The sequence below is a fragment of the Pyxicephalus adspersus genome, chromosome 4 (assembly GCF_032062135.1).
Source record: "Pyxicephalus adspersus chromosome 4, UCB_Pads_2.0, whole genome shotgun sequence".
In the NCBI taxonomy this organism is placed as follows: Eukaryota; Metazoa; Chordata; class Amphibia; order Anura; family Pyxicephalidae; genus Pyxicephalus; species Pyxicephalus adspersus.
Genome location: NC_092861.1, coordinates 76,698,341 through 76,717,122, shown reverse-complemented (window position 1 = coordinate 76,717,122; position 18,782 = coordinate 76,698,341). Strand labels below are relative to the sequence as shown.

The 18,782-nt window shown below is 34.9% G+C and overlaps 1 protein-coding gene across 1 annotated transcript in view; it reads left to right on the top strand.

The window, feature by feature from the left end:
• Positions 1-18,782, top strand: part of ASCC3 (activating signal cointegrator 1 complex subunit 3) — a 322,696-nt gene that overhangs the window by 263,348 nt on the left and 40,566 nt on the right. The window contains exon 35 of the mRNA XM_072410198.1: positions 3,811-3,945. Within this exon, the coding sequence (XP_072266299.1) occupies positions 3,811-3,945 (135 nt within the window). The remainder of the gene's footprint in view (positions 1-3,810; positions 3,946-18,782) is intronic.

The following is an 18,782-nucleotide window of genomic DNA, read 5'->3' as shown; positions in this document are numbered from 1 at the left end:
TTTACAAGTTATTCCACAATGACAGGATGATTCCCACGGCTGCACAGCCGTGGGAATCCTCATGTCAGTGTGGGATCCGGTGCACTAGAGGTTAAATGGGGACAAGTTTCCCCATTCATCACCTCTAGTGCTCTGTGATTGGCTGAGGAAAGGTAAACCCTGATGACAGCTCAAGTGTCATCAGGATTTTCTTTTCCCAAGCCAATCACAGAGCACTAGAGGTGAATGGGGAGACTTGTCCCCATGTAGCCTCTAGTGCCGGGGATCTTCTCAATGAATGCGGCCGTGGTTCATTGAAAAAATTCCGCTTTCAAATTCGGCATTCGATCACCCGAACAATATCCCCCTATTCAATCAAATAGCTGTCGAATCGAATAGTGAGATATTTAACCAACACTAGTAATTATCTCCATAAGAAGAACAGTAACATAGCAGAATGGTAAAGCTCATGCTTGTTTTTTTTATTTTAGGAAAGCTTTATTCCCCTTAACTTTTTATGATGATAAATTTATGATATGATAATTTATGAACAGTTTGCATGATTTGTTAGCATAACATAAAGATGAGATTGTGTTGTATAACGAGAGCACAAATTATTACAATGGAAGCGCTTGCAGAGGTTTGTATTTGTTGAGAATTCAAATGAAATTGCTTTCATCTAGGTAAGCATTTGATGCTTGCTCAATAAACACAAAAAATATTCTGATCATCAAACCCTATTGTTTTTTTTTTAATCTGGGGCAAGTTTTGGATATATCTTTTTACATCCCTAAGCCATCATCTTTCTTTTACAAACACTTTTATAATTATTCGTATTGAGTACTGTGTAGCAGAATCAGAAGCCCAGGACTTTATCCACTGAGCCCAGGCACTGATTTAAAACCGCACTTGGACAAAGCACACAAATGAATGAAATTGGTGAGGTATCAATTAACAAGAGTTTCTGATCAATATTTAGGAGCAACTACATTTTTTAGATCATCCTAATGCACCACCATTGTCATATGTTGCTCAACTCTACAGGAAAGTTATGCATATCTTGTTTACTCTGTGTCATTATACTTCCTTTAGGTTACTTTTAAGAACTCAGTTAACTATAATTCCCTGATCTCAGGCCCTTAAACTTGTCTTAATGCCTACCTCCTTATTCTATTTTATGTTTTCCTTGCTGTTGATGCTATTGTTTTCAAGTTTTTTTCTTTTCCTTTGCTTAGATCACTAATGATCTTTTCCCAAGATCACACGGTTTTGCCAGAATTGTTTGTATTTTTTAGCAATATATTTCATGCATAGGTATCTTGTCTGGAGTTAGGGCATTTATTGCCAACCTTAAATGTTTGCTGGTCATTAAAAACAGGTACGTCTCATATAATGCAATCATAGTTTTGATAAGGCAAATCCAATTGTGTACCCATAGTTATGGGTCTAATGATAGCCTGATCCTGTGATTCAGAATGGTTGCCAATTTCATGGCCAAAGGCATCAGGGAATGCTGTTTCTGATCCTCAGTTTACAGGAAATAGCAATTGTACGCTCATATTATCTTGCATTTCTTTTAATGGGACTGCTAGCAGGCAAGGAAATAGGAAGGTGATTGCACTGTGCCAGCATCTCTAGCTACTTCCATCACTGTTTGACATTATTTGTTGACACTGTTGTGATGCCCAGAGTAACACTGGTAAAAAAAAGCATGAGAAAGCTATAAAAATATTATTTACAATAATAATATATTATTAATTATGTTAAAATGAAGTCTCACAAGTCACTGTTTACCTGCTAGGTTACTGCTCACATATATAGCCAATGGCATACTGTTAAAATATCACACTGATGTAACTAGACATTTACCTTTCTGGTTTTTTACACCTTGATATGTAATTGTATATTTATTTGCTAGCAGCACCTATCTTTATTTTATTTATTAGGGTATTACTAGTAGAAAGGGGTTTAGTCATTTGTTAAAATATACTTGTTTATAACAGTATCCTTTTTCCTATACAAATGATAAATAAAAGCAAACAAATTTCAAAAGTTCAGCGTTAAATATAAAATGCAGCATTCCGTGCCTAATTACAGATGTTTCAAGCCTTCACACTGTACGCTAGTAATAATGATAGGTGTAAGAAGAGAGATTTAATGGCATTCAAATGTCTCCAAATACAAATAAAACATGGAAACAAATAGATACAACAGTACAAATAAAACATGGAAAATGTTGCTGTAAAATAGAAAGCAAGAAAAGAGTCAAACTGATGTAAAGCAAAACAGCTATATACAAGAGAATCTACATCAGTACTTGAACATAATGCTGTTGTTACATAATGTTACCTCATCTTCAGCAAGGCAACCCATTGGTGATCTTTATTTATTTACAATTTTTGGACAGATAATGGACAAAATGGTAAAAACACCTGTCACAAAAATTGAACATTTTATATAAATATACTAGTAAAAATGTTCTTTATGAAATCCATCTCTATATACCATTTAAAATGTCTATCACAAATATAGGTCTGTCAGTGTGCTTACAATATTCTTTTAATGCTTTATTAGCCTACATTTACCTTCAGAATGTATTTCCTTTGCATGATTTCATATGTACAGTATAGATGCCTCTTACAAGATGTGATATACTGTATATTTTTTTATTAGTATATAGTAAGTTTGTTGACTTTGCTGCAAGGCCAGAACTCTCTGCAACTGACCAGGACTGACTCTCCAAGTGCCCTATTGCTAGCAAAAATAGAGTATCAAGGTGGTGGCGGCATCTAGACTGGTCAAGCTGCTTGCTCACCTGGTCTAAAACTGACATGTTAATAACATTCCCAACCTAATCTTTATTTTCTTGTGCCCTACAATAATCCATGTCAAATCAGTGCAACTGAATCTTTAAAAAACACAGCCAACAAACTATCCTTAAAGTAATACAAACATACTGAATGCATACATAATAAAAAATGCATTGCAATTCTGCATTGCAGAAACATAAGCAAATTTTTATTAAACTAAAAGACAAGCATACTAAAATTAGTTCTGTGGAGCACAGCAATAGAATATTAAAATCTAGGCATTCATAGATCTACATTTGTAATGTAATAGTTCAAGAAAGAGTTGAAAAATAAAACTCCTGATCTGATTGGTGACTTTGTGACATAAAAGAAAATTCCAGATGTAGAACAATGATGAAAATTTGACAAACAGTTTTGCCTTAAGTGTATTTTTTGCCACCTAAAGATTTTATACAGGATTTGAAAGTAAAAAAAGAAAAAGGGGAACCTGTTGCAGTTTCTTAGCTTTTTTTGTAGCAGGCTGACAACACTAGGCCATATCGCACAATTAGCAGCAGTGTTGTCAGCTTGCCTTGTATGCTCTCTTAGTTGGCCATTAGGCTGACTGTTTGATAAACAGCCCAACTCTAGGTTGAAAGATTACTGACACATTCTCCAGGCAGGAAATGTTACAACAGATTTATAAAATTCTATAAATGCAGGGAGAAAGAGAGACTGACTGGCAAACATATTGATAAACTGATTTTAAGTTTGCATACACTTTAAGGAAAAATAGATTTCCATAATATTTATATGTAATGAACAAAATGTAGACTGCTCTTTAAATTTCATCTGTATTAGGTGTATTTTTCTCATAAGAATAAAGCATAAATTACATTTTAATAGTAGTAAATTTCAGAAATATAGTGTTTTACTACTGTGTGATAGAACCAAACTACACCATTCACATTTAAACCATCTGCTAGAAAACAGAATGCAATGTGGTGAATATAGATGTCATTTGTCTTTTTTCTGTTTTCAGGATAATCGTGGTATTGAGCCACAAACCTATGGACGCATTGCCTCCTATTATTATCTGAAACACCCAACTGTTCGCATGTTCAGGGACCGACTGAAAGCTGATTGTACAGTTGAAGACCTGCTTTCTATACTTACAGTAAGAAGTTTTTTCTATGTTCATATTGATTGTTGCACTTATTTATTTGCTTGATTTACTTTACTGAAAGCTGATCATGCAAAGTTGTCAGCACCAGGAAGTGAGCTTGCAAGTATAATATACCTAAATACGGTGCTGCCCTACAGAATCCTATGGAGATGATGTGCTTCTGTTTGCCACTCACACAGATGTGACCAAACTGGATATATGGCAAATTACCTTTTTTTTGTTTTTTATTTGTACCATTTTTTAAAGGGATATACCATATATTACTGAGATCTATTAAATATGTTTGTGTAATGTATTTTTTGAGTTTTGTGGATTTGGTCTGCGGACTCCGTCATACTTTAAAAGTACATCTCCTGAGGACTTTTAAACTTACATCTCACATAGATTTAGGCTTAGCTGGTATTGAGATGATGTTCCCTTTCTGGGTGTCATCATTAATGGTGTAAATTGAAATATTTTATAAGTTTGATAATGCTAAAAAAAATAATATGACATTTTGGAGACTTTTCTCCAGGATTTTTTTGTGTGTGAAATAATGAGCTTCCTAATTAAGGCAATTGCTTCACACTTCCATTGTCAGCTAGTATCATTGCATCTGTCTGGTGCTAATGCTTTTTCTCTACTTATGGAAGCATTTAACAGTTTTGGCAACAGGGAATAACAAGCCATGGGGTAAATAGGCTAATTAGCTTTAAGTGAAATTGTCCAGGGAGACTGCCACAAAAAGTAAAAGCAGGATGCTGGGAACATACAATACCAGCACAATGTTGAAAATTCCTGTATTCAAAATGATTTCTTTAGTAAATGCTAAAAGACTTAAGTTTTGCACGTTCAGTCTTTCTCCTTTTTAGTTGGACGTAGGAACCAGCAGGCTGATCTGTTAGCTTGACCTCCCTGCTCTTCCATCTGCTGTGAAGTCATTTCAGTGCACCTATACTTCTAGTGCTGGAGGATGGGCACTCTGCTACAAAATATACAAATCAGTTCATTATACCAGTACATTTATATAGTTCTGTCTAAACCAGGAATAATTATAATGTAATAATAATCCTATTTCAGTAACAATTTAGGATATTCTTGCATTCTCTCGTCTTTTCACAATATGTTTGCTTGTCCAGTGTTTCTGAACAGATAAACTACATACTGTTTGTAAAGCTCTTCCTCGCCGCCAGCAAAATTAGACACTGCTAAAACTAGCATGGAGATTCTGTGTTTAAGCCAGATTTTAGTCTACAGCGCTTTTGGTATGAAGTTTAGGTTCTCATCTCTTGATTATAATAAAAAAAGCTGCAAGAGGTTAGGAGAGAAATTTAAACCAGGGCTGTGGAGTTGAAACATTTTTTTTCAGGTACTCAATAATTGCTAATGACTCTATATCTCTGATTTGAAAGATGGAGAACATTCTTCTTTTTTTTACAAACTTAGGTTTAGTTCACACAGACATTTAAAAGGGCTCATGCATATGCCCCTGAAGACCTTCATGTTTGCTCCAGATGCCAGGGTTTTAGCTGAATTGTATTTAATGAACGGATGGTTTTTCTTTTGTTTGGAGCAATAGTGTCTGCTGGCATATCTTGTCAGTAGCTGCCCTTTTCTTTCTTGCTGGAGTAAACTATGACATGGCAGCTGTCATTGAGACTCAAAATTCGAATGCTAGGTGTATTAGTCACTACACTAGCAACCATAAGTATTACTGTGGTAGGGAATACAGATGATAAAAATGAATGTCGGGATAAGAATTTGCACAACCCAATAGTTAGGCTACTTACCCTGTGTCCGAGTAGAAGCAGAATAATGAAGGTTTGCTGGAAAAATAATGAAATATGAAGCAAGCATAATATATGAAAAGTTTACAATTTATTAGTTATGTTGTATAGAGGTTTGCACATAGATTGAAAGATATTCAAATTATTAACTTTTTTTAATATACTTAAAATGTTATTCATGATTTCTGTGTGTGTACCATACTGCCATATTGTGCTTTATTATCACGGTTCCTTGGCTAGAAAAACAATGATCTGATGCATTATATTTTGCAAGTTTGTTTTTTTTTTAGTTGCTATTTCTTCAATAAACTGACAATTAGTAAAATGTTTCAGTGTATATACAAGATGGGGCTGTAAAATCTATCTCTGCAAACTTTATAGTTCATCTAGTCACCACCATGTGTTAAATGTGGTAAATTGCTACAATCTATTTTTTGTTTGTGCTTTCACTAGTCCTAATACCCCAATTATCATGCAAAGGGGAAGTGCAATCCTAACCTGTAGCAATGCCTGTTGGCCACTAGAGGGCAATTCTTCTCTGAGGCTTATCATATTTTATTATAATCATCGATTAGTATTAGCTCAAACATGAGAAATGTGTCTGTTCACGCCCCCACCAAGTGATTTGGTTAGCTGTCATATTTGAACTTAGTTTTCTTCATGGATTTAGGCTCTATAATAGAGACTTGTGTGTATTCACAAAATAGCAATGGCAGGTTGGGCACCATATACATTGGGCTGTGTAAACTTTTATATTTGTAAAAATAATTGGGTATAGTATACCATGCCTGTTATACTCACACATATTAACATTGCTTTTGACATATATCCAGTACATATGATCACATCCTTGCTAACTCTTAACAATCATACCTTACAACTAATATCGATGATGTGAATGGGCCTCTCAGTATGTGCTCACAGTTTGTGCCACCTGGTGTCTTTATAATGAGAGTCTTTATAATATTTAGCAGGGACCTGACAGGATAATGACTGTAGATCAGAGATTTGGACAGAAGACAGTTTGTCTTAAAAAGGTCATAACAAACTCCTTGTGGTACTTGGTGTTTGGCAGTACCAGAAAATTGTTTGCTGGCCAGGGGACTGATGGACATCAGCAATTCTGAGAGAAAAGTTGCATGTGCCTCAAATGAAGATAATATATGAGAGGGGGAGTTACACAGTACTTGAATGGTAGAGTGAAGGGAGAAAATGAGACCCAAACCATCACCTGTCTTGTTGCCCAGGCGGGGGGTGGATGTGCAATGCAGGTCTTCATAGGCAAGTTCAGCAAGAGAATTGGAAGGTGAGTGCCATAAGAGCCAGTGTTTTAGGCAATTTAGATAGGAGTAGGTTATATATTGAGGTAGGTTAGTAAGAAGGGGTGAGTATGTGTATCAGGTATCACCAGAGAGATGGAGGGCAGTATAGACAAACACATCAGGTGGATGTGAGAGTAATCAATTAAGGTATTAACAGGTTGGAGAAATAGGAAGCGTTTTGGGCAGGCAGAGTAGGAACAGAGGATATGATGCATTGTGGTAATACTTAAACATATTAGGAATAGGTGGCAAAAGCAAATAAAAACAACAGTGGAAAAAGCATCAGGTAACCATGGAATGTAGTCAATTAACACTGCAGTAGTAAACAGCTGATTGTCACTAATAATGTCTTTTTTCCAAAAAAAAAATAGTCCCTCGTATAAATTTATATTTCGACAAAAATAATTTATTAGTCGAATTTTTTTTTTTGTAAAAAAAAATATGTAGTCTAAAACAAGTATTTTCCTTGACAGCTCCACAGAGTAATTTGCAACATACTAAAGTAGAATTCCTGAGATGGAAATAGAGGTTTTCTTGTCAAGATCTGTAAGATAACATGATTTAGGATGACCATAAAATGCAAATCCTAGTTAAGCCGAGGATGAGCGAACATTAATGTGAGGGAAAGAAGAGAAAAGTGTAAAAGTATTCTTACCAAAGATCGTCACAGAAATGAGTGCCAGAGACCCTTCTGTAAAAAACTAAAATGTATGGTAAACCTAAAGTGCAACTCAAGGCAAACACCTAAACACATATTTTACTATTGCCTGCCAAAATCTCTTTGGTGAACATTTTTATGATATACACGCCTTGCTCACTTACATATGATATACTCACTTTGTACTAATACTTTTATGACCTTGGGTAGTTTTTTTCTTTTGTGAGTTGTTATTCCAGTCAGAATGCTTTAAGGTGGATTTTATAATCTAAATTGTGCCCTACTTATTAGCTTAATAGTTTCTTCTTCTATTCCTATTTTTAAACTTGATTTGCTTAGTGAAAAATATGAAATGTAAAATAGAAATATTTGATTGTACCAGTATCTAACAGGTTTAAAAGACCTCACATTTTAATTGATGTTTTTCAAATTTTTGTAGCATTGCACACATACACATCAATAATTGAGACTTTTTAAGTGAGAAAATAGCTACCAATTTGCATTTTAATTATTGGCACTAAAGTGTCTTTCTCCTAGTGTCCATCCTAGTTTCCGTTGCTTTCTGGAGTTTATTCTTATCTTAAAAAGGAGTTGTAGCCTTTGCATAAACTGCATATTTGAGATTTCAAAGTGTTTCATTGATATAGAGGTCAGGGGACTGTAATAGCAAGCATCTTCCTGTACTGTAGCCACTGATTAAATTAGTCTTGTGTTTCGACTCATTGCCATGTTGAAAGATCCAAGTGCATCCTATGCGCATCCTACAGCTTCCAGGCTGATAAATGCAAGTTGTCCTCCAATATTTTCTGGTAACATGGTGCATTCATGAGCTTTCACTACATTATTTGGACTTTTGCAGCTCACACACCTCCAAGCTTTACAGTATGAAGGTGTACTTTTCATCATTGGCTTGTTTGCATCCTTACCAAACTAAACATTTATGGTTGTGACTATAACGGTCAATTTCAGTCAATGATTTAGCAGGAGGTTCAGAACACCAACCAGGCAAGCAGTATGTTTGGAACCGGATAAGAAAAGGCAGCTTATACAGTCTCTGGGTATAGGGCCTTTTTAAATAGTATCAGGAACCATTAAAAGGAACAAAGAAATTAGTACTAATATCTAGAGTGTCAGACATTCTACTATGTGAACTTACCAATTCATGAAGATCTCTGTTCATTCTGAGGTCCAGTGTCAAAGGTCTTTTGTTTAGAAATTATTTTCTCCCCATACATGTCTATAGGAATTTAAAAGCAGCAAAAAGTGGTAAAATAGTGTTTCAAAGTGTTGTCAAATCATACTGCATTTGCCTATTGAAGCCCTTTGACAAAGGTCCTTATATTGCTTTACTGCTATATTACTAAAAAAAAGTGGGGGCTTTAGATGTGCCAAGCAGAGTTTTAAATAGGAAAATATTTATTTCAGAAGCACTGTAGAGTGGACATACCAGCCAAGTAAAACGTGTCTCTCCATTAAAAAGTGTTTAAACTGTAAGTAATTCTCATGTTGCTTTCATGATTGGTAGCTTGAAAATGAAAGTGTTTGCTGTGAGATAACCTATATATTGATAAGACTAATTTTCAGTTTTTTCACAAACATTAAAACACTAAAAAGTGCAGCCACTAGATGTCTTAAGTTTTATACTATAAACATTAATTACGTAACATAAGGCTTTCATGAACATTGGCATTGCATTACAGCAACCCCTGTAGTAGGAAAGCTCTGTGCCCATTTTTACAGCTGGATTGGCACACAATGCAGTTGTTCTTGGATGCCACTGTGTATAATTGCAAGCATGCTGCAGTTGTTTTTGTATTAATACTTAAGTGTCAGGCTGTCTTTGTGTAATGTTCCATTTTTAAATTAACACCACCTGATGCTTCCTAGCTCAGGCATTTTGTGACAGGTTACAAAAGTAACTGCCAAATATTAAAGCTTTAATATTCTTTCTTTTTCTAAGGAGCATGCCCTTATTGGAATGTATTCTAAATTCATTTTTATATAGAGTGCATGTTTATTTTATACTTCCTATAACATTGAAATTGGTTTAAATATAGCCAAGTCTCTGGGGTTCAGAAAGAAGTTGCTGGAAACTAACTTTAACCTTTTCCCTCTATTCTGTGTAGTATTCTACACCTAAAGATTCCCATTGAGATTGGCTTTTTTCTTCACTTCCAGTACAACACAGACTAAAAATATATGGCTCTGTGAGGCTAAACGATTTGGTCTTAGCAGTTTAGTGGAGAAGCTGTCTACTAGAGAAACACAACACCAATGTGTACATAAAATACAATGTTTACAATATGTAGCAGCAAGCATGGACATATAAAAATATAATAAAAATACACACATTTATTTTCAAGGTAATAAATTCTTACCTAGTGAAAATGTGTTATTATATCATCCTAATTATGTTTAAATAATGTTTAAAATGTAAACATGTTTTTAATCAATTAAAAATACCCTTTCCTAAGCATATATATTGTTAGCTTGTTATGCTTTGGGAAATTACTACACATGACTCCAAAGTAGGAAGGTGGCCAGAAAGTTTTTTTAAAACTGTTGGCAAATGTGGTACTTTTTTCTAGTTTTTTTCAACCCCCTGTCATACGGGTTTAAGTGAGCACACTGCTCTTGTGCTTAGAAAAATATTCTTGTGTTGTTCAGTTACATAGATTTCAATTACTACTACTATTAGTAAATGTCTTTGCACAGTCCTACACTTTGTACTAGAATTTACACATGGGTTCCGTTCCTCATACCTGTACTTGCTGATTAGAATATTGTTCTTTCTATAGTCACATGATCAGTGTCAGTTTTGTAATAAAAAAAGTAAAAAGGCTAGAAAAAGTGTTGAGCCCATCACATGTTCATCAAATTACAAATTTACAGAAGTTCCATAAACCAACCACATACATAGTGCCCACTGGCAGAGAAGCTAAATTCAGGGGCTTACTTATGTTTGTTCATTTTCAAACCACAAAACTCAATTGTTATATTTTTCTGTGTGATAGTGGAAATCCTATACTTTCCAATGTGGCTGGTTCACATATATGCTGTGCAGTTTAGTGGGAAATGAAAACTATTCATAACTTTATGTATGTTACCAGGGCTCCAAGCACAAGGAACTGCATGAATCCAGCCTTAATATTTTGCAAGAGTTGTATAGCTGTTCACAGATTGTTAGTACTTAAAAAAAAAAAACTCACTGTGCTAACTATCACTGTAATATGTGTTATATTAATACTAGTAGCACAGTGGCTCATAGGTAGCACTCTTGCCTTTGCAGCGCTAGGTCCCAGGTTCGATCGGCCAGTACACTATCTGCATGGAATTTGCAGGTTCTCCCCGTGTCTGCATGGGTTACCTCGGGGTACTCCGGTTTCCTCCCACATCCCAAAAACATGCAGTTAGGTTAATTGGCTTCCTTCTAAAAATGGCCTTAGACTCTATAAATGACATATGACCACAGTACAGACTGCCCCTTTGAGGTACAGTTAGTGACACAACTATGGACTTTGTACAGCGCTGCGTAATATGATGGCGCTATATAAATACTGTGTAATATTAATAATATTACAGTACAACCTGTTGTTTTAAAATGTTCCTAGTACTAAAAAGTGTTTATTTTTTATTTTTTCCTTTTGAATATAGAGGAAAAAAAACAAACATTAGGGTGTATTATAATACCAAAAGATAGCCAACAAAATGTCGCTTGGGTATCATAAATAATCAGTAGGCCCATAGCTGAATTGCAAAATGTTTACTGGTCCATAGGGACAATACAGGTATGTGACCTCAAGTGGTTAAAACGGCCCTGATATAAAAGTTGGTATGTGACTACAACCTAATAATATCATGCCCAGTTTGCGTTTATTATAGAGCTATATATGACTTTTCCCTTATCTTTGTGTAGAGCAGATGGATGCTTAACTAACTGCTAATCCAAAACTGGATTGGTTTCAGCAACCCCTACATTTCTAGGTTAGAGTGGCTTTTCTGTCGGACTGAGAGGGCAGCTAGAGAGGGATATCATTATTCATTAGGGTCCCAGAGGGAGCGCTGCCAGCAGAGATTAATTTTTTCTGTTATGCTTGTAAAACAAGCTCAGGTGGAGTCTGTAATCCTCAGGGCACGGGTGGCAGATCAAGGAAGAAGCTACAAAGCTAGTTAATTTTCTGATTCCACAGGAAACAGAAGCTCAGTTAGATATATAAAAACATGATTGCAAATCTAAGTAGCTAAAATCCAAATGGGATCATCGAAAACATCTGGCACCCAAAATCTTCTTTTAAAAGTACTTTAAAGTTTGTGCACATGCCAAATGACTAGAAAATTGACATGCTTTACTAGGTAAACAAGAGTGTACATTTTTGTTACATGAAGTCTTTTCAAATTTAGGATTTTATATATATAAATAAATATATATATATATATATATATATATATATATATATATAAATTACAGCTGCTGCTATACATTTGCTTGTAGATTTATCATTTTTTGGAGAACAGTTTATTTATGTATGAATACTCTGATCCTAACTCGAACGCTATTTCTGAGACTAACTAGAAATAATGTCCTATGTGACATTTTTCATGAGTTTACCAGTGCAACATTGTTTTGATTTGACTAGACTTTAAAGAGAACCTGTTCAATTAACAGGTTTGCATCCTGCAGTATTGCTTACTTTGCCTGATTCTTGGATGCTGTTAGCACCAGGACAAGCACATCACTAAGGTACATTTGTGCTTATGGGAATTAGCAGGTTTCAGTGCTGCATTTGAACCACAGCTGTGGAAAATCAACAGTGATATCAACAGGTTCTTAAAAGCCGCTATAGGCACATATGGGTATGAAATTCAGTGTAAATAGCCATGTTTAGATGCAAGTATTTACCTTCCTGTTCCTAAAAATAATTCTGAAAACATTTTACAAAAAACACCATCGGAGGCGTAAAAATTTGATGAATTCCTTTATACTTACCATGTTTATAAATGTGCTCTGTCCTCCTTGATAGTGAACAATGGACATCATCTGGGTAAAAAAAACGGCAAGCAAAAACAATTGGCTTGAGGCATTTTTATTTGAGTGCAGCATTACAACAACAATTTGGTATTAAGCAGGGGGTTATCCAGCCTAACTGTAATACTAATGTAAGTGAAACAGTATATATACTATACATATAATAAATGAAATACATTTTGCATTCAGCATTGAAACAAAACACAAAATATACATCATTAACTAGCTAAGTTAAGAAAGACTCAACCTGAGGACAGAAAAAGAGAGGTTGGGCAGGATAAGGATTTTTCATATGTAAATGAAAAAATGAAGTTGCTGAATGTTCAGTGCATGTGCATGTAGTACAAAAAAGACTCTCATAAGTTAAGACAATGCAAACGCAAGTAAATCTTAGAAAAAACAGAGCAATCCCTTGATAGTGTCTAAGGGGAATAAGCCCCCAATTTTTTCCTGGTACCTGCACCTGAACTGGAAACCTGCGTCTGGTGGACTGCAGTGTCTACCAGCCACCTGAATGCCACATTTAGCAGAATCCCCGGAGGTACCACAGAGGAGTGCTTCAGCTCTTTAACTTCAAACCACTAGCCACAGGGGGCTGTTTCAATGTGCCATGTCAACTCTCTTTAGACTGCTAAGAGGCGCACTGCTCCACTTCATATGTAAGTGCATTTTTATAGATTATTCTTTTTATTGCACTGGGATGCTGCGCTTTTTTTTGTGCTTATATTTCTTACTGGGTTATTCCTGCATTAAAAAGGCGCAAGACCTTGGTTTCACTCATTACAAATGGCTAGCTTGTCCTTTTTTCTGCAGCATTGGATCAAGAGGACTGAATTGGTGGGTTAAATGTGCCAAAGATGTGTTTATGCACAATATTCTCGTTGTTCCATTTAATACTTGTGCAAGTACTTGTATTGTATTTTTGTACTTTTAAAAAAATCTCCCCAAGTTTTTGTGGGACTTTTAAAGTTCCACACTCCATGTTCTTTCTAAAAGTGACATTTGTGCTTTCAATTTTAAAAAATTAAGGATTTTTCTTACTTGTGGACGTGCATCCAAATTGATTAGATGACTACCTATAAACCAGGAAATCTGACATTCCCTAAAACAATCGTGGGAATCTTCCAGGTCCATATGTTTCAATGGCAGTATTGATTCCCATCAGGCAATGTTTGATTCCCTGTTTTATAAATAGAGCCTTAAGTAATATTATTGTTTGGTCCATAAGTTAGGTAATGTTCTAAATTGCGAAATATTACTTGTGATAATGATGTGAGAATACTTTATCTTAAAGAAAGACTGAACAGTATTTTAGGGTTATTTGTTAAATTGTAATTAATTTTTTTCAAGCCCCTCAGTAAAGCAATAACTTATATTCAAAGCACTTATTTGATACGTGTGGCTATGTAATTAGTGAGTGAAGTAACAGGAGAGGGAGGCGAGATGAGTAGTATATAAAAATCACACAGACTTATATCTGTAAGGCAAAATGCAATGCAAGTAAAAAAGATATATTACATAGAATAATCAGACATTATCACCTGAATAATTATTGAGCAGACCCTCACAGCGCATGATTGATCATGGGTATCATAAAGTCATGGGAAATCTCTTGAAACAGATGAAAGCATCAATCTTTTTAAACCATCTTTTTAAAGCTGGAGATTTCCAATAGTGAGGTATAAGCTCTTGGAATGGAAAACATTTAGTGGCCCAGTCGATAATCTATACTGTGGGAAAAAAAGTGCCAAGTGGAGAATTCAGGAATATGCTTGTTATATTTATTTACACTTGTCCAGAACCACTGAATGATACCCATCAATGGTGTATGGTTCTGAATTTTTCAGTATCCAAATGGTGGTCTTTAAATAGATGGGGAATGATGTGTAAAGTTTTTTAGTGAAAAGGTGTCAGGGCCTCGGGTAATACTCGAGAGAGTGGCTTTATTGGCCCTGTGAAACACCTCAGACACATTTTTTTTCCAAAGCAGAAATGCCATTTGTTGTGACAGTGTATATGTCATGTATGCAATAATTTGTGACGATCTGTTATCGGCCCGTCTCTTTTTTTTTTTTTTTTTTTTTGAAGTTTTATTTACTGTGCTTATGTTACTGTGCTAACTTTCAAAGAAAATTATTCGTGTGTGTGTTACATTCACCTCGAAACCTAGAAGTAGCAGATACTTCTCCTCACGTTTCAACATACAGGCAGTGTCAGGGGAACAAAATAAATACTACTACTACAGAGAGGGGGACATAAAGTGAACAATTTACAGCCAAATCTGCTTAAAATTTTGTCAAGGGAAGGCACAGCCATAAAAACAAATGTTAACCTAAAGATATTTAAAATATATCTGAAGTCAAAATGTTTCAGCTAGAGTATAGAATGGTTAGAATCCCTTTTTCTCTCCACTCTGTATCATGTTGGAAAGACTTCCTTACTTTGTTGTTCCTAAGAAAAGAGAAAACCCCCTCTTAGAACATTGTCCCAGGAACAGGTGTCCTTTTTGGAGAAGAATTTCTTCTCACATCCTATGACAACTGTGAAATTTTGGATTTACACTTTACTTTTTCACAATTTACCTTATTTCACAATAAGTTTAAAAAAAATAAAGAATGTGAATCTCAACAGTGGTAATGCAGGTTGCAGGAACATCTGATGTTTTAACAATACCGTGTTAAAAAAAAGAAATACAATAGTATTTGGTTTCAGGTATACTTTAACATTTTATGATAGACTTAATCTTCAGTGTACACTTTTAGCATTTAGGCAAAATAAAATAAACTGTCAAAGCAGTTAGAATACCAAAGAAAAGGGGAAAGCATTTAGAAAAAGCTTCAAGTCTGTTACAGGCTTTTTGCGTTTTATTATTTAACAGCTATTTGGTTCTTCTTTTTTATGCCAGACAATAGTCTGTAAACTTTAAATGTGGATGGTTGCTGTTGAAGTTCCAGCTATGGCAGAAGCAAGTGACCGCATAATATTATTTTGTAGAGAGCAGCAGAGGTCTCTGAGCTCTTGACCCTTGATCATTTAGAATGACTTTTGCGGTGTGTACCTTAGTGATTTAAGAAAAAAGGTGAATTGGTGAAACCCATGCCCTTCAAAGTTTTTAAGTGATCACTGACTTGTTTGACTGCCCCTGACCTGTGTTTCACACTGGTTATTAAGTGTTGTTTTCACAAACCTTAATCTAAATAATACCCTGCATGTTTAACTGGAAGGTGCGCTCATTTGTATCTGGATCATCTCTGGCTGATTTAGGCATTGAACACAAATAAAAATAATACTATATGCCTGTGTAATCAACCAACAGCTTTCTCTGTTATATATAGCTTAAGCTAATAGCAAAATAATTCCCAATTAAAACTCAGGCATGCAATAATACCAGGAGATATACAAGTGTTATGGTAAATGCTAAGAAAAAAACAATGTAGCGGGTATTAGATAAAACGTGCTGTTGGCAATAATAGAAATTTTATAATACTGTAACCTTCCAGGTTGCTACAAAGCGTAGAATGATGAAAACCCCAATGAGGTGAATCCAACTTAATTTTATTTACAACAAAGCAAAAAATATATATATTTCTGGAAAAATTTAATTTGAAGGCAAAATATATCTTTCTTCTGGCTGCTGCACTTAACCACACAGAAAAGCAGATCAACTTAAAAGTATGTACTTTAGAAAGGAAAAATGTACTTATGACACCAATTGATGTGTCTCTCTGAATGTCACCTTGAACCGAAAGAATTGGTACCATGGTACGATTGGTACATTTGGTATCATGAACGGTACTCTGTGTTTTATTAAATTTATTTCAAATGGTACAATTGGTATCATGAGTGGTACTCAATTTTTTATTAAATTTATTTCAAGTCTCAAGTCATATAAAAATAACATTCAAATGACAACTGTAGATCTTAAGGGCAATGCATATAATAAATTGAAAATCACATAGGAAAACAGTTACAAGCCATTCTAATGACTATGGATATAGGAGAGGAAAATCTTGGTAGAATACAGAAATTGAGATTTAGAAATGGTGACGACATTCCTTAAATGCATAAATTGCTTAGACATTGACTTATAAGATGACAAAAGTTAAAAAATAACAGAGTGTTGGATTAGACTCAAGGCAGTGATGGTCCCTCTTTTGTGAAATTTAGAGAACTGCAATCAAAATATTGTGTCTAGTATATTTGTTTTCTGCAACTACCCCGCTTCCAATAAAACACTTTTAACCCATCCTATCCAAAGCAATAACAACAATTTTAACCAACTAGATTTTTTAACATTTAGTAAGAAAAAATCCAGAGTTTGCCAATAGCCAGCTTGCAATATCAGCATAACAAATGCATTTGTATGATTTACATTATAATAAAGTTCTGGATGGTTTATATAATTTGGAAAACATCTGTTTACTTTCCAATGCATTCACTTAGGAGTTCTTATATTCTTCTGATCAGATTAAACATTTTTTTCACTTTTTATTTTCCCATGGCATCTAAATGCATTGTTACTGTATGCCAGCATAATATATAGCCATGCTTGTATGGCTGTGAGAGCATGCATAATTTGTCTAACTAGGGGTAATGTTGCAAGCTAGGGCGATGTGTTGATATATTTATGTAGGCAGCTTTTTCACATTCCCTGAATATTAATGCATTACCAGCATCTTCCAGCCTTCTTAAATGGAGGAAGCAGTACATTCCCGTTTTGCAACAAATCACTTGTGATCAAAATCAAAGTGTTCATTGTAAATATACCAGAGAATATATACAGAATAAAAAAAAATGTCAGAATGTATGGAAGGAAATAAAGGTCTATGCAATGATTGATAGATTTGTTGCCTGCTACTAAGCTCTGTATAGTACTGGAAATTTTCTGCAGCTCCTCAGTCTGCTAAAAATATTCTTTGGAAATCTACTTGCAATCCACAGCAACCTTTTGGGGATTTGTTTAACTGGGAACCAATTAGTATCTGAGCACTTCAATTAGGGTTTTAGGATCTTAAAAAGAGTTTAGCTAGGTGACTATATAGGAGACACATAAACTTGACTTTCAAGATGAACCTATAAATTGTCAATCAAGATAAACCTATGAAAGAGAAATTAATATACAGACATTTGTACTACTATTATTTTTAAAGTTAGATGTGGTTATATTTTTTCAAAGTTGTTTGTTTTCTCTTTTCAGTAAGTAAGTGTAACTGGAATAGTATAATATTGCTCAAGACGAATGGTCATGCTCGACTCTGGTGAGAATCTGATGTGTGTACTGCAGTCACCAAGTCAAGGGAGAAGTGCACAGCAGGGTGCCACTCACTCGTCCTCCCCTCTTCATAGAACAGAAAGTTCTTATGTCACTCTCTGTCACTAGAAACAATCCGGAAAAATAATTTCCTACGACAAAAATTTCACGTGTGCTGCCCTACACTCATTGCTGTGTCAGGCCTACCTGTTACAGCCAGACAGGCATTACATACATTTGTGGCTTTTATATGTTCTGTTGTTTGTAAAATGTCCTGAACAAAAACATTTTTTTCACAACTTCAAATGCCTGGTCTTCCATTGCAAGGAACAGTGTCATAATTAAATATAATGCCTAAACTATTTTATTATTATTTAATTCTTTTAGACGTTCTTTCAATTTTCTTGTGACTTTATATATTTAGCAACTGGAAACTCCTCTTATTTGACATATATTTTTGTGAAAAGATTTGAATATACATGCTAGACCTTTGTGAGTGGCATATGAGGATGTAAGTTACATTTTTTTGTGTGCACTAAAATCCAAACTGTTGCTAACACCTTCCATGCTACTGTTTTATTACCATTGAAGAAATGTAGCAATGTATAGTCCCTGTTATTTAAATGCTGTTAATGCCCAGCTGTTCACCATGTGGCTAGCTCCTGTGTGTGGGGAGAGATCTTTCCCAATGCTCATACTTGTTTTCCCCACATAAATCTGAGCTTGCGTAAACCCTGCGCACATGCCATGAAGCCATCTGTGAAAGTTTTAGCTTTCTTTTGATTTTGACTGAACTGAAATCTAA